The following is a 23,060-nucleotide window of genomic DNA, read 5'->3' on the forward strand; positions in this document are numbered from 1 at the left end:
ATAGCCGATCAACAAGCTCACAATGAGACACTGTGTCACGTTGTGAGCTTGTCGATCTGCAATTTTCAGTGAAAGTTTCCCCCACAAGTGTGTGCACTTCAGTACTAGGTGTAGGCTAGTAGCCTACTAGTATGGATACACAGAATATAATAACAGCTGCTTAATTCAGATTAAGCTGTTCTACATTGTTTGTACCCATCATCACTGTAAAAAACACAAGGTGATCAAAAATACACAACTGCTATAATGGAATACATAATCACGTTTAAACGGAGGCTGATAAATCTAAAGAGAACTGACAGTCAACGGGTGGCAAACATTTTTTTGTCCACTCTTATCGTAAATGAAAACTGACATAAGACCTAAAATGTTTGAAACATTGCTATTGTTTAGCAGCTTAGCATTAGCAGTAAAATACATTTCAATATCGGGCTTCCTTCCCAGAATATGACGGCATAATGCTGATTAATCTAAAAGCAACTGTTCACTCTGCCTTGTAGAGAGAATACAATGCATTACCACTACACACCTACCTACCTGGGCCTGGACTGTCCACCGTGTGCCTTACATTAATGTAAATTAAACACAACACAGACATTGACGATTTTATTAACACACCAAGAACAAGTATCTTGTATTATAAGAAAAGCTAGACTACTTAAAAATATAATGCAGAAACGTAACGTCATATAAAATACTTTTATACAAATCATAGCAATTATAGGCCTCGACAGGATAACTATCTACATCTGAAACACTGTTAAGTCGGAGAACAAACCAGTTAATCAAAAAGTATTCACTCCCTGGTCTCCCCTCTTTTCCAAGTTCTGTTGTGCATCAAAATTATATAGCATCAAAATTATGTTGCATGTTAAGTCCTCTAGTCTCTATACTACCAATGCTTTAACGTCCAACATGCACTGTGATCTACCTTCACTGTAAAATTAGATGTGAACAAAAATATTAATAATTACAAAAAAATATTTCACATTATTATTATTACACATATATTATCAAGGTTATTCGTTTGGATTTTCTTTGCTTTTCAGTCTTCAGATACTGGATACAAATAACGCTTATATTCCTCCTTTACATCTGACAATACTTAATCATCCTAGAAGTCCATGTTAAAATGCACCCAATTATGTTGTAACCTACCTGTGTAATATGCATATAAGAAACATGAAGGAGACTTATGGTGAAAGAAAAACAGAGCAGAGTTCCATTTAGAACCCTAAAATCTCATTGTGTTGTGAATTCTTTGCAAGAAAAAACAGAATAATTAATTGATTACATTATGAAATGGATAGAAAAATGCACACAAATAAGCTTTTTTTCCTTTTTTGTGCAACAATAGCTGCAAAAACATTGAAGAGGGTAGGAACGTTTATGAGCAACATCATATCTTTTCAACTCGATTGTGTCGCATTAAGTCATCAAGCTTAATCTTAGTCAATGTCACATTATGTCACCACAACTTACTCCATGGGCTCAGCCTTGGTAATGGCTTCCGCTTCAATTTCAACTTCAGCCTCGTCATCTTCAGGGTAAAGTCTGCAGTATTTGTCCACCATGACATCAAAGTCATGCTTGACATGGCCGTTAACATTAAGCACGGCCAGACTCTTGCACCGGTGCTTGACAGGTGTGCTGTAAAGGTAGGTTTGCAGCCGGTCACCTGCCGTCTCAAGGTCACTGTCCTCCATCTTCAGTACGGGCAGGGTGGAGAGAACTTTGAGGAATGAATTCACATTGGGGAAGAACTTAACATCTGATAGCTGGAGGGTCTCATGGATGGTAGTGGGCAAACGCACCTCCTTGCCTCTGTGCTTCCACTTGATCCTCCAGCAGTGAAGTTCTGCTGGGAGTGTGTCTGGGGTGGGAAGGTCATTGCGGTAAACTTCTGCATAGTTTTCCTCAGAGGTGTTAAACTTCATCTGACCCATTACGGCAGGGACCAAGGACAGGCATTTGAGGGCTTTAAGGTTGGTCTCTGAGAAGATGTCCTCCACCTCCTGGATTACTCCTCGAATCACAGGGACAGTCACATATTCTTTGAAGTATGCCTCTGGTTGGACCTCCCCGACATCAGCTGCACGCTGTTTCCGAAGGAAAAGCCGAGGTACTGTCACAGGAACCCCCATCGCAGTAGCCAAATTCATAGCCTCCTCATACCAGAATTCATGGTAGACATCAATGTTATCAATGACCTCATTCAGGGAATGCAGCACGGCAGTTAGGGTATTGGCAGCAAAAAACACATCAAGCGTTTCTCCTTGGAGATTCTTGCCAAAAGCTCTGGTGAAAGACAAGGCATTTTTTAAAATGACTATACTGACAATAATCTCAAAGTCAGCCAGTATCTCTATGATTGAGTAGGCATCTGCTGTAAGTGTATCACTGAACTTTCCGTCCTCATTGTCCCGGATGCTATCCATGCTTTGCACTAGGGCCTCCAGCATATCCACCATCAAATCAAATACGTTGTGCTGTTGTGTCCAGTGTGAGCCACAGACTTCTTTTAACTTGGTTTCTTTCTCTTCACTCCCTTGGTAATTAGCCGAGATAGCTTTCTCTAATTCTCCCTGAGTAGAAGGGTCGCTAAAGAAACTATCAATTTTTCTCAAGGTTGCCATGACAATCTGGACACTGGGGAAAGGTAGACTGTTGGCCAGGTGGATGTTTAGTGCGGGAGAGGAGCAAGGCATGTTAAGTGCCAACGGATACTTCTCCATCAAGATTGCTGCCACTGCTTTCATTTTGATGGTTGAGGTCCCAGTGGCCTGGTGAGCTTGCCCACGACAGTCCTCCATGCTCAGGCCCCAACGTTCAGTCAGTTGGGCTTCTAGTCTCTCCACTAGAGAAGGCTCATCACCACAGAATGGAACAAAGTCCAGAAACTCCTCCCTAAGCATGCTGCGCTGATCCACAAAGCGTAAAAACAGAGGCAGATTTTTCTCATTGGAAAATTCAACCAGGTCTCCGGTGACTAGAGAGAAGAAGCGACTCTCTCTTGCCTCCATGAGTATCTCTTCTCTCACAGTGTTCTCAAAGATGTCCAGGAGCTGGCTCTGCTGTTCCATGGAGAGGCACTCTGTGTTCACAGCTGATGCCCCAAAACGCTTACTCAAGGCCACATCGCCAGCATTCATGCGGTATTCTAGCAGGGCCTGGAAGTTACTGCAGTCTTTTTTAGCTTCTTGTAGCTTGTCAGTAGCCAGTGGGATGTTCTGCTTTCCCAGCATGGCAACAACTTCAAATAAGGACCTCAAGTACTCACGGAATCCCCTCTCGTCTGGAGACAGCTGTGGCTCATTGTCTTTGTTGCTGTCCTCCTCAACTGTATCTTTTTTTGAAATCAACTGTTCAATAGAAGATGCTACTGTAGATGAGAGGCAGGAAGATATAATTTGATTGAAGTTCACATATTAAAAATATGTATGTGTGTGTAATATATATATATATATATATATATATATATATATATATATATATATATATATATATATATACACACACACACACACCATAAAAATTGCGTAAATATATACCATATATAAATATATGACATTGTAACATTTATATGAATGTTGCCCAGGAGCTATAGGGTTCATGCCATTTACTCTAATCTCACACTTGTAAGTCGCTCTGGATAACGGCTGTAAATGCCAAAATGTTTAATTGTACTGTATGTCAACTCGGTGATATTTGCATTTGTATTGTACTGCAACAATAAATTACATTAAAGCCATAAAAGAAACTAAAACAATTTACTTACATCTCCTTTCCTTGATTTTCCGTATATCCTCTTCAGTCTATTAAGAAAAAATAAATAATACTTATTTTGAGAAGAAATAAACACAAAAATATGGTTTGAAAGTATTAGTTGATTTTCAAGCAGCCTTAAGAATTTACATTTTCATACCAATTCTTTAATGCGCTTGCGATGTCGAGTATGAGGATTTTTGAGGTGGCTTGTCAAGTCAAATATAGTTGGAATAGCTGTATCCTTCAAAACGGTCCTGTAGGGGCTCTGGGGAAAAAAGTCACATAAGCTCACTTGAGAAAATTATTCATTTGGAAAGTCATGGCTCATTGAGTAAGGGTTTTGACTGCAATAACACAAGATAGGCTACTTACGGTTTTTTGCACCATTGCTGGGTCAAAGTGTTTGGCACACAATCTGTAGTGCTTGTTCAATTGGTCTGAGGTTTTTGTCTCTAGATCTGCCCTGCGACAGTTCTCTACCCAGAGTCGGCATCTGCATTATAAAACAGAAACTGTGAAGCACTGATAGATAGTGAAAGGATGCAACAATAGAAGTAAGAGTAAGTATTCACAACCATCACTCAGTCTCTTCATGTACTGATTTTAAAAGTGCATTCCTGTCAGGACCACATTAACATTGCATGATTATGGAACAAAATTAACATAAAGAGTCTAGAGAACAAGTCACAGTGGTTGTGGTAGAGATGGGCCTCAACAACTGGAACTGGTTCCCATTAATAACCAAACTATCCAAGACGTATTAGTGTGTCTAAGGTCAAATTTAATTGGAGAAGTTTTATAACATTTAGCACTGTAGTGTCAAATATGATTTACATTGTGCCTTTCAGAAAGACAGATTTCTCGGGCTGTTTTCTCCTAACCAGTAGCCATGGATCTTCTAGTCCACATAGAACCACAGATACAGTAAGTGGTAAGGCTGTCTGTGTTATAAGCAATGAATATGTAATATCAGCCATGCTAGGGCTATGAATCCTGCTGAAATAATGTGTGTAAATAATAGAATAGCCCGGTTCTCAACATTTTAAGGCTGTGACCCCACAAAATAGTCATAATTGAACTGGGGACCCCCCAAAATAATCATTTGAACTGGGGACCCCCCACCCTGACAGGCACTTGCAAGTGTAGGAGTTGAGGCATGACATTTAGTTTGACTCGGTTTCACAGATAAATATTGTGAAAATAGCAGATCTACAAGCTCACACGAGGCGTTGTGAACTTGCAGATGGGGTTTTTTCTTCATGTTTGCCTCTTTCTTATATTATTCGACAATTTGGCCAATGTGAGACCAGTTTTTATAGTATAGATTGATTACCTTTGATGCAGTAATGCTCCTTTTTCTTTTCTTTCTAGGTAATAAAGGTCTTAAAAGTCCTTAATTTGCCACTTCACAGTCATGTGGGGACCCCCCTGGGGATGCCGACCCACAGGTTAAGAACCAGTGGAATAGCCCACTGGGAAACCACCTATACTTAAAGTACAGTTAACTTGTTCCAGCCATGCTTACACACATCATCATTATATGTATAAACAAATACAATCAGACTTACCGTTCCGGGTCTCTAGGAAACCTAAAGAACGCCAGATCAGACTGTGTACTCTTCCTGGTGCAGTTTGGAGCCGCGCAAAAATTGGGCATTATCCACCGTGCTAACGCTGCTAGCCCTGCTAGCTAACTTTTAGCGAATAATATGCCACGCAAACTGCAATAACGCTACCTGTAACGCGAGCCTTGCAGTGGGATTTCAGACTATTTAGTTTCTGGTGCTGTGCTCCAATTGTGAGTTCTTTGTAGATACGGAATGAATACTAATACAGCTAACAATTGTGAACATGTAACAAGTGTAGCTTGGATGGATTCAAAAACCTCTACCAGTGTTGCCAGGTTTTGCGAGGGAAACAAGCAGCCAGGTCTAGAAAAACAAGCCCAAAAGAAGCACTTTAGGCCACAAGCTCACGCGTTGTGAGCTTGTAGATCTGCTATTTACAAAACGATATTGAAGAAAATGAGAAAAACAGAAAAAAAAAACAGTTAAACACAAATCTTGTATCCCTGGTATAAAAAAAAAAATCATATGGGGGTATGCAGACAATTACATATTAATTTGGGGGTCCTTACCTTGGACCTTGACATGAAAATGTTTGAGAACCACTGGTTTAAACAACATTAGGAAACAAGCCCAAATAAGCAACTACACTTTAAAAAGAGCCCAACAAAAACGCAACCCGCAACTACCAATATTTACAAGCAACTTTACTTTGCAAAAAAAAAACAGCCCAAAGTTGCTTATAATAAGCAGACATGGCAACGCGGCAACCGACATTGTATTTTCTTCTTCGTCTTGTACATTTCCGGCCAGTTCGTAGTTATTGTAGCACAACACTGCATCCCACTGGTTGGTTTGGCCGTTGCACCGTAGCCAGGTCGTGGGACTAGTTGGATTTAAGTGTCGCTTCTTACTTCGGTTTTCGTCAACGACCAGGCAGGCACGATACTACATTTTGAAACGAATATGCGTCATGCAGTGGTGGAAAAAGTACTCACATTTTTATACCTAAGTTAAAGTATCAATACTGCAATGTATATATACTCTGTTACAAGTAAAAGTCCGGAATAAAAAAATGACTTGAGTAAAAGTACAAATTAAAGTATTGGTATCAAAATGTACTAGTAGAAAGTACTCATACAGAATGTCTCATTTCACAAGTTTTCAAATATTTTCAAATGCTGGAGTGGGTAATGTAAGTTTTGTAATAATAATACAAATCTACAAAGTAACTAGTAACTAAAGTTTTCAAATAATTGTAGTGGAGTAAAAGTACAATATTTGCCTCTGAGAGATAGTGGAGTAGAAGTTTAAGTACTGAAAATTGGAAATACTCCACTTCCACTAAAGTAAAAAATACCTCAACATTGAGTAAATGTAATTAGTTACTTTACACCACTGCGAACATGATAATACGTAACATTCGTGGAGTGGAGGGATGGAGGTCAAAACATGTACTGTGCTGTGACGTCAAGGACTCCGTCAATGTTTCACAAATAAAACTTAACCTCAAAATAACTAACCTGCAAAGTAGCAAGAAAGGGATCGCACTTGTGCATTAAGATGGTAACCTATTCATTAAAATAACGTTTGATCCTCAACATAATGTGTTACCTACTACGCTTCCTTTGTATCGCTAGTCATACATCAGCTGTAGTCTATTCTACTCTGAATGTGATCCGATCCGCATGTGTGCATAAAAGAATACACGTATCTATATCTATATCGACTGTCTACCCCCACCCCCTAAAAAACAATAACATTGAATACCTCGCTCAAGAAAGGATTTTGTAAAATGATCTATATACAAGCGTCACGTGGCTCGTTGGTCTAGGGGTATGATTCTCGCTTAGGGTGCGAGAGGTCCCGGGTTCAAATCCCGGTCGAGCCCTTAGTATTGTCACTCGAGACAAAAACGCTGTCGATTTCCATTTGTAACGTCACCGGAAGTATCCCCTTATAGTGTACAGTTTATGACTAGATTTCACTCTATTTTCGTTGCTGTCTCTAGTTCATAGTGGATACTTACTTTGGCAATAGTTCCTTTCAAATAAACAAATCACGATCAATGAACGAGTCCCATTTGTAGGAAAAAAAAATGGGCTCGTCCGGGATTTGAACCCGGGACCTCTCGCACCCGAAGCGAGAATCATACCCCTAGACCAACGAGCCAGGGCTTATGATTGGCTAAGTTCATCAGTATTGACAGTTTTAACTAAACGCACAATTTACTCATTCGACTTTAATTTACCGTACTTTTGTTCTAGTTTGTTAACGTTACTAGTTCATTCAAGATTATAACCATCTCAATCAGAAAGCTAGGATATATGCATTTCACAATAACTTCAAGGCAACAACTTACGCTTCCTACTAGATACTAGCAATACACATCCGACAGAGAAGAATGAAGACACACAAAAGATTTCAATTAACTTCTTTTTATATATCATACATAAGACTGTCTTAATATAATACAAAGGGCATTGTCATAAACACAGCAAAGTCTTGACTAGATCTTACAATCTGTGGATACATGGACTTATCCTTTCCCCCATGCTGTTCAATTTTATAGTGCATGTTGCATGTACAAAAAAAGTGATAAAATGTGGGGAAAAAAACTTAAGGAAAAATATTCAAATGAAATCAGAGGACTTAGACTTCTGTTGGGTGTAAGATATAATGTCAACAAGTATACACGTTTGTGTAAAACCCACAAACAGAACAGGCTTATGGAAAATGGAACCACTTTTCAACCATGTGCTTCTCATTTAACCAAAAAGTAAGGTTTGTGATGTACATGCACTTACAATATACCCTGTGAAAATTATTAAGGTTTGAAGATCTAGCTTTCCCTGTTTGATTCAAACCCTACCTCATAGTGTTGTCCTGATGCAGTCAAGTACCTCTGCCAAAAGGCAAGGTTTTGCCACTAAGAAAACAGGAGTTCCTGCCCACTGAATGGTCACCACATTGACAAACATAATCAACATACCAGCAGGAGCAAGGTAGTGAGTTCTATACTTCCTTTATTAAAAAAATATAAATATATACATAAATTCTATTTCAACTATTAAAAAGGGGCTGCATTTCATGACAACTGCTCTAAATAAGAGGTCAATCAGCATGATCTGAAATAGGCGCACACTTACGAGTCACTGCAGTCTTTTTTTTTTTTTTCAGTCTTTATTTTGGAATGTTTAGTACCAGTATGAGTGCCAGTAATCAAACTACTGGCAATTTCTGAATGTCTCAAATTCTCAGGGGTATGAAAAATGATTGCAAATTTGCAGTTAACCTTGACATCCAGATAAAACTCCAATCTCAATATAGGTAGCGTTACATTTGTATTTGTTGAAATACCAAACATGATTTGTCCTTATGATGGTCTCTCCTTTTGAATTATGACATTAAAATGACCTGTGTCCTGCCCTGTACTTAAAATGCAGTTGTGGGCAGGTTTTCTGTCTAATTCCAAAGTTGATAAAATGAGCAACAGAAAGAGAAAGCACTTCAAAATCCCTGATATAAAAAAACAAAAACAAACGAAAAAAAATAAAAGAATATTCTGTATCAACTGTAATGTTCCGAGGACATACATGTCTGCCAAAGCCGAGCATGTGATTGTGGGCTGACGGGCACCAATTCCCTTTGAATAGGACAACAACCATGGGGATCTGCCCTAACAAACCAGAACAAAACCATTTCAAACAAATTCCGATTTGCCACAAGTATCCCTTTCCTGCCAGGACAATGACACAAAAAGTCATGGCAGAAAACTAGCAAGTTGACCAAATGATGTATGAAAGGCAGCAAAACCCTTTGAAATAGTATGATGGGGGGCAAAAGAAAAACAACGACACAGAAATAGAACGCATTAGTCTCCTTTTTTTTTTTAACCATCAGCTTCTATCTTGCTACTCCGGAGCCTGCAGAGTAACTACCAAATTCTCTAACATACCAAAGTTTTAAAAGACTCCCAAAATAACCTACCAATTAATATGGAAACAGTTTTGGTAAAACGTTGCAAACAAATCTGATCAGAATACACAATAGCCAACGGTCTCAACAACGATCTCCAGTTTTGCTAAAGTAATATATTGCAGCTGTTTTGTATTGACGTTAAAATAAGATCTTGATAAACTTTGCGTCAAAAGTGGTGAACTGCTACATTATTGGTTACAGACACCTATATGCTATAAAACAACTGCTTTGGTATAAAAACATATCCAAAGGGAAAATAAATTCTTGTAAAATTCACAGCATAATTTGAGGAGAAAAAAGGCAGTCACTTAACTTATTATTATTATTTTTCTTCAGTTTCCATGTTTCGGATGGAGAGACTTGTGCAGGTGTTCTGATGAGGAACTACATGCAAAAGGGAAAAAAGTAACAAAAAAGTAAAACGGTAGACTCTGGAATAGATAGTTCTTTCCACTGCAAAATCCTTAATCGGTGAACAAGATCTCAAGGAAGTAATGTTTAGGAGGTTGTTGTGTACAATAAGACCCTGTTATGTGGGGCCCTGCTGAAGAAGAAATCTTTGTAGAGAAAGGCCTCAAATTACCATTCTTATTTACCTTTTTCTATGTTGTTTTAATTTCCTTAAAGAATTAAGGGCTGTCTAGAGAGAAAAATAGAGAAAAGCCATCTTAATTCAAATAATAATGTCCAGCTCCATCTCGTTCCAAGTCCATGAGTCATAAGGCCAAAGGGTTATCTAAGAACCAGCCACTGACTGTCTTCCATTCATTGGGCTGGAGTCTTCCGTCTCCCAAGCCCACTGCTGCTCTCGTTTGTGCCAGGCCCGGTTGCAGCTGCAGGACTACAGGGCCTCTAGGCCTGAGGGGTACCACCTCCCTCTTTCCAGCCGACCGGCGTCGGTATCCACCTGCAGGGTCTCCCCTCCACTTGGCCAGCACACGCTGTAGGGACTCCACTGCTATGTGCTCCCCTTTTACAGAGTTACACAATACCGACCAACAACATGAAATATCACCGCAAACACTTCCCCTCATCAAGCTACAGGATTTACAAGCAGCTCTTATGTGAAATTTCACTTAAAAAAGGGCAAAACAATTAATAACCAGTGGAACAGTAATGTCAGACATTCCACTGTTTGAACCGAAAGAGGACGCTAAGCATTTCATCACTGACAGCTACCTGTAAAACAGCTTAAAACTTCATTCTGAAATGCTCCTCAGAAGATTTTGCCACATAATACCATATGGTGATTACTCGATGGTTACATGGAATCTGTGAAATGGTAAGATGGATGTCTCAATCTTACTATGGTTATTCTGCAATATTACTTTGTGCCTAATGATTGAAAAGAAATTTGATGAAAATTACATATATACTTTTAACAAAATGTTTTTCTCTGTAGTAGCGGTTCAGTGATATCTCCCTTCTGACGTGAGCAGCTTTTGTTCTCAACACACCTTGTAGTAAAAAACATCACCTTAAAAATGACGCACAGGGGGAACACACAGCCAAATGTCAGTGCAGTCACGAGCTGGCCATGGAACTCTGCTGCACACACACTCCAGTCATCGGAGACTCCTCTCGGTCCATGCCCTGCCTCATGCCCAGGTGGCCTTCCGCTAGGTAGTGGGCAGGCCCTGTGTTCGTGCCCATGGGGAACGCGGGGTGCGCTGCCATGCCAGTCTCCTGCCGCGGGTTTGAGAAGGCACCCAGCCCCATACTCAGCCCACCGAGCCCACCGTTCTGACCAAAGTCCAGGGCACCAGCGGGCAGGTGGCGGAGCTGGTAGGCCTGGTTGCCATGGTTCCCAGTGGAAGAGGACGACGTCGAGGAAGAGGAGGCAGAGGAAGACAGGGAGGTCATGGACAGATGGCCATGTACCACCTCCATGGAGTCCTGTGTCGAGGAGCTGTGTGTCGGGGAGGTGTAGTGGCGCGGGCGTGGCCGGGTGGCCATCATGTGCCCGTGGTGGTGATGGGGGTGTGAGTGGGGATGTAGGGCCTTAGGGTGCTGAGGGGGAACATGGAAGGTGGTCTCCTGAACTGGGTGCGTCTCTCCAGTGACTGCCTCTGGTCCAACGCCTCCCCCCCATACCAATGGAGGAGGGTAAGGCTGTCTTGCCTGTCAATATCCAGCAAACAAAAATATTTGAATACTTCTATATTTCCCAAGGTATACACAAGATTTCAGGCAACTTAAGGTAAAATTACCTTTATTTGTATATCAAATATAAACATATTTCAACAAGTTTGTCTCAGCAGAATCACTTGTTTTCATACAACTACAACTTTACTTTGACTGAAATAAAATTTTATTTAAACTTTAATTTAAGATAGTATTAAACTTTGGCATTGGTCTTTGAAATATTATTCAAGCCAATAACAAGATTGAAATTTTTAACTACATGAAGTTCAAACAAGAACTTGAATTTGAGTGACGGTGATGAAGTGCCATACTTAAAACTCTGGCGTTGACATTGAATCAATAAAAAAAAAATAGACACTTATAATGATGATCATTGTAAACAAATATTACAAATATGATATTGTGTCTTATATACACCAATTGCTAAATTATCTGACATTAAACATTGCAGGCTGACGAACCTGTGGGCAGAGGCTGTCACCATCAATGGCAGGCAGGGCCGTGCCAAAGTGCCCTCCACTGTGCAAGTGGTGGTGGGTGGGGTCTGACCTCGCTCTGCCACTGGTACTCGTCCCAGATGACCCTCCTAAAAGGGGCAAAATGTGTACCAAGCACAACTTCATTATTGTTACAAAAACAAAACTCTGAATAACTAGAGCATTGACACATTAAGAATGAATAAAAAATTACACAGACTACATTTGTAAGCCATTTGTTGTTATGATAACATACATGTTCAGATAGAGGCAGGACTTCATATTGTCACATGGTCAATAGCTAGTACTTATAGTGCTGGATAAGAGTTTTGCAATATAATGTTTGATCCAATCTGTAATGTGTAGAGGTGATGAAGTCATCAAGTCTGGGCCTGTAAAATCACTCAATAGACTAGGCAGAATTTCAGAAAATGTGCTTTTTGACAAATGTTTTCAAGGGGTATTAAGGGGTGCTGAATCCAAATCTAACATATTGTTTTTGAATGAAGATAGAAACTTGATTGAATTTAGCTTTTTAAGGTTTTCATTTTTAAGGTATATGGAGAATCCAATGCCATATTCTGATCAAATGTGAGGAAACTGCTTGAAACTCATATATGGTGAGTTATTGCAAAAAACTTGGGACAAATTCCTTACCAAGAACGGTCTTCATGTTTGTAAAGGTGACTAGTAACACACACACACACATTTATTTTATAATTTATTTAATCCCCTAGGGGAACTCGAGACTCGCTGTAAGTTGGGGTACCTGCAACTTTATGTGGGAACATTTTACAACATTAAATTCTGCCATAAGTAGCTTGTGCGGGGTCAAACTATGATTTTTCATGATCCTGGATCAATTGCAAGCACTTGTTTTGCACCAATAGCACTCCTTGGCAGAAAAACAACCACACCCACTTTTCCCTCTCATCACAAACCAATGTGTTGTGGGAAAGTATACAGTATCTTGCTGGGTGCATGTAAATTAAAACTTTGCTTTATTTATTCATTTAAATTTCTCAAATACTACTACTACCAGATACTGCTCCACAATGTCAAATGCCTCAGTAGTAAGGGGCCTGGGTAGCCTACTTCAGAGCAGTAGTTCTCAACCTGGGGGTCGCGGCCCCCTGAGGGGTCGGCAATTAATTTAGAGGGGTTGCCAAATGCTTTTCTGAAGAAATGAAAATCTGAATTAAAATGAATAAAAATAGTATTCATATTTTTCTGTTTTCTTAGTTAATATTTCAGTAAAAGCACAGTTAAGAATATTGAATAAGGTAACATTCTTCGGAGGAAGAGAAGGTGACGAAGTGTGTATGTGCACACGACTGTGTGTGGGGCCACACTAAGACTGACCATTCACGCTGGCTCTGCGCTCACTGCAGCACAGGGGATACTTACTCCTTCCTTTGCCACATAAGCTTAACTTGCTCCACTAACGTTTAAGAAATGTTCATATGACAACAGTGAATGGTTAATCCATGTGAGGAAATAATCACAATACATGAAACGGTGGCTCTCAACAGCCTATGGGCGGTGGATGGAATGGTGTGATGGATGCATCTTGCGGTTACTAAGATCCATACAAAATATCACACACCCAACAGCCTTAAGTATTGTCGACTTTGACCCGCAAGTGAGAAACTCAAAGTGGTCAGGTTGAGGCACAGCGGTTTACAAAGCGGGATAAATTGATCAGCCCCAACATCTTCTTTGTCTTGTCCTATGTTTTTCTCTGTTTTCAGACTGCGCCCCAGGCCAGTGTAATAACTGGATGGGGGGCACACTACAAATACTGTACCTTTGGGACTGACCTGGACCATTAGGTGTGTGGGGAAGATGGGCTACTCAGTGGGGTTACAGTGGAGAGACATGGCCCCTTATGGGCCTGGAGAGGGTGTGGCACTCACTGTGGAGATGTCAGAACCCCTATGCCATTCTGCCATTCTGGCATAGGGATATCACTGTCTGCCTGACATACAGCCTTGCACACCACCACCGGGGACCAACTCTCCTCGCTACCTATGTGCGCCCACAAGTGCCTATCTTGGGCATACAGTAGGAGCCAGCATGATCTGCCTGGAGGTCCACTAGGGGACCAGCGCAGACTATCAAGTGAGCCAGACTGACATCCCTGTCGGTCTAACGATAGCCATGCATCACATGGAGGTCTTAGAAGAGTTTGAAGCAGTTTCCTCACATTTGATCTCAAATCAGAATATGGCATTGGATTCCCCATGAAAACCTAAAAAACTAAATTCAATCAAGCGTCTACCTTGTTTAGTAAAAAATATTTAAATTGTCAATTTTGAGGCATTAACACTAATTTTTTAGCTGGACATACAGCGGATTTGGATTCAGCATCCATTAATACCCCTAGAAAACATAAATTCATAAAGTCATAAATGAACATGATTTGCCTTCGGGGTCAAGACTTTTGGAAATCTGACCTAGTCTACAATGCAAGTAACTAACTATCGATAATTGATTAAATGAGAAGAGCTGAAGAACATTCATGTGGAAGTTACCTGAACTAGAGGAGGTGCTGGAGGTGGTTCCTGAAGACTGGGACTGCTCTAGTGCGGGGCTCGTGGACACGCTGCTGCTCGTGTTGGTCCCCTCGTCCGCAGTCTTCTTGAAGAAGCTGTGCTGCAGGGCGTAGTAGGGCTGGATGCGGCTCTTCGGGTCATAGTCCAGCATCCGGAGGATCAGGTCCTTAAACTTCAAGTAGTCTGCCACAGCGTGGCCAGACTCCCCCGCACGTCGGCCACCTGGGCCCCCTGCCTCCACACCCAGAATGGAGTGGAGCTTCCGTGAGGCTGGAGGCTTATACTGCTCATGGAAAGGCGCACAAAGGTGAAGAGGTTTACTACCAAGGGAACTGTGCATAACACCAAATAGTTGCAACCATGGTTGGTTAAAAACATGATTCAAATGCACAAATTGGCTTATATTGAGAAGACATTGAGACAATTAATTGGGCTCACCCTTTTGCCATCTTTGGTCTTCTTAACACTCCAAGTACCATCTGATAGCTTCTCAAAGAATTTCCTGGCTTTTGGGGCTAGGTCCATTATGTGATTGGGAGGAATACCAAGAACTTCAACTATTTTGTTCATCTGGTCCACCTGAGGAAATTGTTGGCAAAGTTAGCAAAGATGCCAAATACTTTTTGTTTATTGATCTTAATTATTTTCTGGTAAAAAAAAAAGTGAACCATTCTACCAAATTCATCTAAGCACAGTATTCAATGAAATACTTTAGTTTTTGTACAACCCTGCACAATACAACCATGATATAACAAATCTGAATATGATGTCAATTATACAATGTACCCTTAAGTTCAACCTGCAATTTGAATTGAAAAATGAATTAAATGGTGAATGGTCTGCATTTCTATAGCACCTGTATCCAAGCACTTTACAACGTGCTTGGATAAAGGTGCTATAGGAAGCCACAGACACAGACAGTGGGGGTAACCATGCAAGGAACCACCCTCATCGGGTGGTCGTAGCTTAGTGTTTTTTGCTTGTTTTTAGGGGTGGACGTAGATTAGTGGATAATGAGGCGGTCTAGTAATCAGAAGGTCACCGGTTTGCCTCCCAGCCCCGGTCCGTGTCGAAGTGTCTCTGAGCAAGATACTTAACCCCCCCCCCCCATGGGATTAAAAAGGTCTACAAAAACAAATTGGGAGCAGTTAGGGGTTCAGTGTCCTGCTCAAAGACACTTCAACATTAAGCCAGGAAGAGCCGGGGATCAAACCAGTCACTCTACCTCCTGAGCCACAGCCACCCTACCCACAGTCAGTTCAAGAATCTTGAATATTTGAGAGCAATTTATGGGCATTAATGTTACACAATGAAAGAATCTCCCCCTTAGGTCTAACATTATTTTACTGGCTATTGATTTTATCTATTTATTAGATCCCTATTAGCTTACTGTACTGTTACAGCAGCTACTGTTCCTGGGGGTCTCAAAATTGCACAACTGCAGCTCAGCATTATTGGTTGTAAGGTGACCTAAACATGCAACAGTGAACAGAAAGAAACTAAATCCATCAATATTTCCAACATCGCTCACTTAACTCATCTTTCTTTCCAGTTACTTGCATAATACTACAACTTCTCACTACTGGGTACAAATGTGTGATTTGGTTAATGTTGTCATTTCCAACACTGTACCTCATTGGCTCCACTGAAGAGGGGCTCTCCAGTGTGCATCTCCACCAAAATGCAGCCCAGGGACCACATGTCGATGGCCAGGTCATAGGGCATTCCTAGCAGCACCTCTGGGGAGCGGTAGAAGCGACTCTGGATGTACTGGTATATCTTTAAAAAATTAAATACACCATAGATTTTAGCTTTAAGGCCTTAAGTTAGAAATTATCTGGTTATTCATCTACAATAAGTGTCATTATCATTGATTGTGTAATCTGTAGATAGGTACCCTTTGTCCTAATTGGCATGAGCTGCCAAAGTCCACTATTTTGATGGCACTCCTCTTGGGGTTACACAGGAGGATGTTCTCAGGCTTCAGGTCACAGTGGATGATGCTGAGCTCAGGCGTGGCCAGGAAGAGCAGCGCCGTACATAGCTGCTGGGCAAACTTCCGGGTGAGGTTGAGAGAGACGCCGCGGAAGTTGGTATTCCGCAGTAGGTCGTACAGGTTATATGAAAGCATCTCAAACACGAGGCAGAGGTGGTTTCGGAACATGAAGTGACGCTTGAGGTGAACTGGTGAGGAAGCACAGAGTGTCTCTAAGTCAATAAACATACACAAAGCCTTCAAAATACTTTGTGAGAAAGCATACAGTGCAAATGGCAAAGGTAAAAGAACATTACCTATGTAGTATTTCATCTCAGTATCATGTTTGTTCATGAGCTCTAGGAGGCGCACTTCAATCTGGGCTTGATTGAGAAAAGCTTTCTTGTTCTTGATGATCTTAATGGCAACCCATTCCTGCTCTGTACGGTCATAGGCTTTCACAACCTGTGGATGGATGGCGGGGAAAATAAACATCCGTTAACATATTTAGTGTAGACATGTTTACAGTATCAGAAGACAGCAATTTCTCAGTTCACATAGCAATTCTTTTCACCAGAATGAACATACCAATACATCGACTGTATTTACTACATAGAGCAGATCAGTACCACAGTATCCTTTATTATCCATTTCACATGCCAGTGATGCCACATTTACTTTCACATGTATTTATTATTAAGCACCTGTCCAAAGGACCCTTTGCCTATCAAGGAATCGATTTCATAGCGGTCCATCCATTTCTCCCCATTCTTGACGATGTAGTCATAGTTATCATCGTCATAGCCATCGTTGAAGACCTTCCTCTCTTTCTTGTGACTGGAGTCTTCGCCCTGACCCTGTTGGTGCCGTCGCTTCTTTTTTGCATAATACACCTGCACAAATTACAAGAAACGTAAGACATTTCTAAATCTTAAAACAAACCACCTGGAAAATATTTGTAATAACACCTTTAATGAGAAGGGAAAGAAATCCTCTCTCACCTCATTGATGTGTTTATATGTTTTGATAAGGTCAATGGAGAGCTTCCTCAGGGGAGCTGAAGTTGGGTCACGAAAGGACTGGGGCATGTGCCTCTGATCAAACAGGAAAATAATATTAACATTTCAGCGATATGATCAATACAAAGCATACTCTGACAAGTACCAGGACTGAGGACTCATTAATAACTTGATGTATGAACCATTATGTTTATGATACAACAGTAAATAAGGTGGGCTGAACCAAACATATGACGTAACTTCTGGCCTGGGGGTAAAACAAAAATGTGGGGGATGAAAATATATGGGTTTTTAAGATTCTTGAAACACAATGAATGAGCCAATAAGCTACATATCCACGTGGTATGTGTTGTGGGATGCAGGCTCCCCATGCGCTGTATCATCCTATTCTTAAGCATGTAAAAAAAGAATAGCATGTTAACCAATATTAACTAAACATGTGAGTCACAGTATACCTGATTGGCAGTGAGCTGTGGGTTCTGATCGCTGTACGGTAAGACCGCAACAGATTGGTCAGTGCTTGGCTGGTGGCGGTCACTGTACTGCTGGTGCGTATGGGGCATTGGAGCAGCCATCTGAAGACCAGCAGTGTGGAAAGAAAAAGAGGGCGCAAGCCGGACGGACGAAGGTTTGCATGCTGAAGTCTCTCCTCCTAGAAGAGATGAATGCTGTCATGAGTTGGATGATAATTAATTGAACATGTCTATAAAGATATAAATAAAAGCGGCGAAAAGAACAGGTTCCTGGGTGTAAAAGAGGCACATTTTCTTTCTCACAACTGATCATAACGTAGCATTATTTATACAAATAGTATATTTGAAAATATAGCTTATTCTGAGCATAAAGCCTTACAGTGAATAAATACCAATGACCAGCAATTACAATATGTAACAGTGCCATTTTCCTTGGTAAAATAAATAAATAATCAAATTGGAGACTTAAAAATCAAGATTCCTGTCAAGCAAATTATGATTGAGCATCATTATCATGCAAATTGACATTAATTGTATGCTTCTAAACAAACAAAATGAATCATGGAAACATATTGTAGGAGAAATAACCCCCACATAAATCCATTGTTGAATTAGAAAAAAAGATTATATATTTTTTGCCTAAAATATATAAATCATAAATATTCAAAGGATTTTAATACATTGAATACAAAATAGCAGTCAAATATATATCAAGCATTGTAGGGGAAAGGAACAAATAAATGTGGGCTTATAAGGTAAAGAAAAAAGAAAATACATCTCTCCACACTGTATGTACAGTGAATCATCCTTCATTTTAAGCCAGAAGGAATCAAAAAAATATTAAATAGCATGTTCAGCTATCAGCATCTCTCACCAGACAACACAATTCACCAGTGCTACACAGTAACCACTATTCAGAATCCCAGCAACAGCACCTAATTAGCATAGCCTATCACCACAGAGATACAGCGTGATTTGGCAAGCCCATCAATGCACAGACCAATCACAACGCAGTATGCAAATAGCCTACTTTTGTTGCCAGGGCAGAGCTGCTCCCATTTTCCAATGAGAAAACAAGAAATAAACAAGAAATAAAATTGAACTTTGGCACACTTAGACGCTGCTTTCAACACAAGAGCCTGACAGCAAAATAGCAGCACAGCCCAAAACCTGCACTCTATCTGAGAGCGTTAGAAAGCTGACCCAGCTGTGGAAAAGGAAAAATACACATCTAGTACATGAAATAAGGGGAACCTAGAGATAACAGAATAGCAGTTGTATACCAAGAAAACTAGGATGTGTTCAATTTATTTCCACGTTATGATATATAACATGGAGAATATATATATATATATATATATATATATATATATATATATATATATATTAAAATAATTGTTTTATTATATATATATTTGCAAGGATGAACCCAGGTGACAGCTTGACAGAGCTCTATAAATGATGTTTTGTTAAATCTCATAGGCCTACATCTTAATTGAATGGAATATTTATTTAATTTAACATAAATAAAATTGCCTAGGTTTCATCAATATATATTTGTTGAAAATAATAATACATTTCAGGATGACATGTTCCTCGGCTATTGCAATTATTTTGAGTAAGCCTGACCCTAAATTTAAAAAAATATTGCAATCTATGGTCAAGTTTTCTATACAGCTTTTTGTTTTTAAATGTGCTTTATAAATAAACTTACTTGAATGAGTACAGTTTTACTTTTACCACTTTAACATGGGTTCTAATCAATTCTGTAAATTAGTTGCTGTACTCATTTAGAACCATTCCTTTATTAGAGGGAGGAAGAACTCACACTGTCCCTCTCCACCAAAGGTAGACTTAGTATATAGCAGCTAACCTGGATGCATCGTCTCCTGTAAAATTTCATATCATCCTGGGAGGAGAGTCCAGCAGCAAACCACAACCCACTACAAAGAATAAAAACAGATCATTATCATTCTGCAATTTTGCTGGGATTCAATTTCAGTGTTTAAACTTTAGTGAAAAGGAAGGGATAGAAAACCCAAACATTAGGAAGAAACTTCGTGGAAATTCATGAACTTTTGCAAAATTTCTAATAAAGCTCATATGCAAAAAAACAAAACAAAGACAAGCTGCTTAGATTGAGTGAAACATATTCAAGGCAATAATGCCCAAACAATTAAAATTTAAAAAAAGGGTGTCAGATAGAGCTAGATAAACACAATGTTCACTCAGGGGGAGAAAGATGAGATACCACTCTAGAATCAAATCAAATCTGTATTATTGTTGTGGATTGAAGAAGTCTGGATATTCCTCTCAGCATGTCAATCCAGTTCAAAATTATAGTATATCTACAGTATGGACCTGGCATCTTTCATTGTTCATAAATTAGTTACACAGCCCAACTTCAGCTGAAATAACTGTGTAGGATTATGCAAATATGTAAGGAAGTGCAGAAGTTTCTTTAGAGCCCATCTCTGAACATGATAACTGAAATCAATCTAATAATTAAAACTATGGGATGGTCTTTTAACTTCTTTGAATACAGCCAATACTGTTAATGAACACAATCTAAAACCATAGCAACAAAGCAGATTCATAGCACACATCTCCACTGACAATGTACATTCTTCATTTTCAGTACCGACCTATGAACAGTTCCTTCCGCGGCTTCTATTCATCAAGGCATGAACGGGCCTAAATAGGTGTAAATATAGCTAGCTTGGCATTAGAAGCCGTCTCATATATAAAATGATGGCTATGTATACGATCTGTTACTGACTTATGCTTCATTTCACACCCAGCTGGTTGCCCGAACGAATTCCTTGTTGAATGAAATGTAATCCATCCAAAATAATCCAAAGCTACAGATGTATGTCCATAAAGGCATCCGAACAGCTCTGTACTTACAGTTGATGGGGTATATCTCGTCATGGTTGAAATTTAGAGAGCATATTCAGTACATTTCTCGCCTTCACTTGCTATCGTTTGTGTATGCCTCAAATCCCCCGTACAAATGACAGACAAACGCATCCAAGCTCGCGTTTACTGTTAGCCATCTACTGCCGTTAACGTTACCCAACAAAACTGCGGGACAAGCCAGTGTATCTTTCACCAATCCAACGTTAGCCAGTGACGATGATGTTCAGCCAGCGGGTTGTGGTGCTGCTGCTGGTGGGCCCGTTCCACTGGCTCGTCAACAAGCAAAACGTTAACCATTGGCTAGTTTAGCATGTTAGCCAGATAGGTTAATATAACCTCTCACAATATGGAAAAGTCTAATGACACGTACATAAACATGTATGCCTTCAAAAGGGGGGGCGAAAAGCGACGTTAGTGCAACGTTAACACCTCAGATCGCGTTAACAACACTGATGCCAGTCACACACACACACACACACACACACACACACGCACTGCTTTGCAAGGTTAGCTGCAACGTTCACAACACTGCCAGCAACAAGCCCACACAGCCCGCTAGCAACGTTAGCAACACAACCACTAGCATGACAGCTATTCAGAGCGAGTTCGTCGCGCGACCGTGTTGCTCGACAGAAAAAAATATGACGTATTTTCAACTGTAAGAAATGTCAACGCACGTCGCGTCGACACCTTTTTCTGCTGAATATGACGTCATTTTTGTCGAGCGACATGGTCGCGGCGACAGTGTCCGGTCCCCCGTCTGTAAGGTTGGTTCGTTGACCTACTGTCTGGAGTTCCAACGTTAACGCTAGCCTAGCAACAAGGGTCGACAAGCTAGCGCCGTTAGAACTTGACTATTAACGTCAACACAGTCTAACGTTACACATCTAGGATGACACGGCCGCTGTGGTTATAAATATAAACGTTGCATGTCGTCAGAAGAAAAAGATAGTTTCCACTTTATGCTCACCTCTGATGGCACGATCTTCATTTAAAGTCCAATAACTTGTATGATGAGGCAACTTATCCAGCTTGAGATTCTCCCCTCCCCTGCGCGGTTAGCGAGGAACGTTTAAACCCGATCACCCGCTCCTCTAACCGGCGAGCTGCACAGTTCCACCAGACTAAACGTTACTGACCTTTCAGAAGCACGAGGGTTCACTAAACAACTGCACTCGGTAACTTTGACAAATGTCAGCAGATGAACGGCAGGTCTGCTAACGTTACCGATCTAGCTGCTAGCACGCAGAACTTACTGGCTAACCATAGCAAACTGGCTAGCTAGCTAAGCTAGTTGACAAAATGAACGCGGCTAACATTAGCTAGCTCCCACTGGCTAGCGCCAGGTTCTTTAGCTAGCCTCAAGCTAACAATTCTAGCTACCGCTAAAATAAACGTTGAGTCAAATTCGGGATTTCAATGTTTCTTCACGAATTCGGCGTCGGTCACTTCGATATATGAGAGCGTTGAGATAATCCAAATCACTAGGGTGAAAAAAACATGAAACAGAAACCGTGTCCTCTGATAATTTTTGGACAAGAATTTTATGTCAATTTTCACAAAATGGCGCGCGGTCCAAACCTGCGCAGTGAACCGGCCCGGTGGACCAGCGACACGGACAACTGAGTTAGCGCGGCGCCGCCTAATTACCTCAACTCCGTTAAACCGTTTGCCTCTTGATTTTCTTAATCCGATCTACTCGACGCATTTCTTTAACCGAAAATGTCAAAGATATATCCAGTGACAGCATTATTCCGGCGGGAAGGGAGAACATTTGAAAAGACTGAGCTGGGGGAAAAAAAAACCTTCTGACAAAATGGCGATGCTCTGGCTTGTTACCATGGCAACTGTCAATCAAAAACAAAAGTACCCGGATGTACCAATGACGAATAAAATCTAACTGTGTCTCGAGCAGGGTAGAGCTACCTGTCTGGCCTGGTAGCAATGAGCCCATACTTACACTAAATAAATGTCTAAACCAGTGGTTCTCATACTTTCTCATGCCAATGACCCTCAAATTGACACATATTTGACCCTCATCTGAAAAGAGTTTGTGCCAGGGATGGTAAATCAGTGTTCACGGACCAAGGTACCCCCCATATGAGAAGATTTGTGTTGTTTAAAATGTTCAAAATGATTCAAAATCTTGCAAAAATAATATAATTTGAAACATTATCAAAAACA

The 23,060-nt window shown here is 40.5% G+C and overlaps 2 protein-coding genes across 5 annotated transcripts; both read right to left on the reverse strand.

Annotated features, from left to right (window-relative positions):
- Positions 1–593: 593 nt before the first annotated feature.
- Positions 594–5,648, reverse strand: thap12b (THAP domain containing 12b). 2 transcript variants are annotated; one of them, XM_080428056.1, is made up of 5 exons: positions 5,337–5,648; positions 4,141–4,261; positions 3,926–4,033; positions 3,779–3,815; positions 594–3,379 (listed from the first exon to the last, which is right to left on the reverse strand). In XM_080428056.1, the coding sequence occupies exons 1-5, from the start codon at positions 5,423–5,425 to the stop codon at positions 1,479–1,481; spliced, it is 2,256 nt and encodes a 751-aa protein (XP_080284182.1). In that variant the 5' UTR covers positions 5,426–5,648; the 3' UTR covers positions 594–1,478. The 2 variants fall into 2 exon arrangements, with proteins under 2 accessions (XP_080284182.1, XP_080284181.1); XM_080428055.1 differs by having other exon boundaries at positions 594–3,382.
- Positions 5,649–8,802: 3,154 nt separating this feature from the next.
- On the reverse strand, positions 8,803–22,697 carry dyrk1ab (dual-specificity tyrosine-(Y)-phosphorylation regulated kinase 1A, b). Of its 3 annotated transcripts, none has more exons than XM_080427925.1 (12): positions 21,847–22,697; positions 19,831–19,900; positions 17,940–18,136; positions 17,467–17,559; positions 17,170–17,358; positions 16,783–16,930; positions 16,388–16,674; positions 16,123–16,269; positions 14,929–15,069; positions 14,470–14,773; positions 11,921–12,045; positions 8,803–11,435 (listed from the first exon to the last, which is right to left on the reverse strand). In XM_080427925.1, exons 2-12 carry the CDS (start codon positions 19,838–19,840, stop codon positions 10,839–10,841), a joined length of 2,238 nt encoding a protein of 745 aa, XP_080284051.1. In that variant the 5' UTR covers positions 19,841–19,900; positions 21,847–22,697; the 3' UTR covers positions 8,803–10,838. The 3 variants fall into 3 exon arrangements, with proteins under 3 accessions (XP_080284051.1, XP_080284052.1, XP_080284053.1); XM_080427926.1 differs by lacking the exon at positions 21,847–22,697 and adding an exon at positions 20,865–21,704; XM_080427927.1 differs by lacking the exon at positions 19,831–19,900.
- Positions 22,698–23,060: the final 363 nt, after the last annotated feature.

Source organism: Gymnoscopelus braueri (genome assembly GCF_963280865.1).
Source record: "Gymnoscopelus braueri genome assembly, chromosome: 5".
In the NCBI taxonomy this organism is placed as follows: domain Eukaryota; kingdom Metazoa; phylum Chordata; class Actinopteri; order Myctophiformes; family Myctophidae; genus Gymnoscopelus; species Gymnoscopelus braueri.

What these genes read in the sequence shown, in the direction of transcription:
- dyrk1ab (XM_080427925.1), bottom strand. An exon ending in TGAGATGAAATACTACATAG is followed by an intron (nt 16,675 to 16,782) that starts GTAATGTTCTTT and finishes CTTCCTCACCAG; the next exon opens with TTCACCTCAAGCGTCACTTC. An exon ending in GTGACAGCCTCTGCCCACAG is followed by an intron (nt 11,436 to 11,920) that starts GTTCGTCAGCCT and finishes GGATATTGACAG; the next exon opens with GCAAGACAGCCTTACCCTCC.
- thap12b (XM_080428055.1), bottom strand. Translation starts at nt 5,425, where the DNA reads ATGCCCAATTTTTGCGCGGCTCCAAACTGCACCAGGAAGAGTACACAG. An exon ending in TTTCCTAGAGACCCGGAACG is followed by an intron (nt 4,262 to 5,336) that starts GTAAGTCTGATT and finishes TTTATAATGCAG; the next exon opens with ATGCCGACTCTGGGTAGAGA. An exon ending in GAAAATCAAGGAAAGGAGAT is followed by an intron (nt 3,383 to 3,778) that starts GTAAGTAAATTG and finishes TCTCATCTACAG; the next exon opens with TAGCATCTTCTATTGAACAG.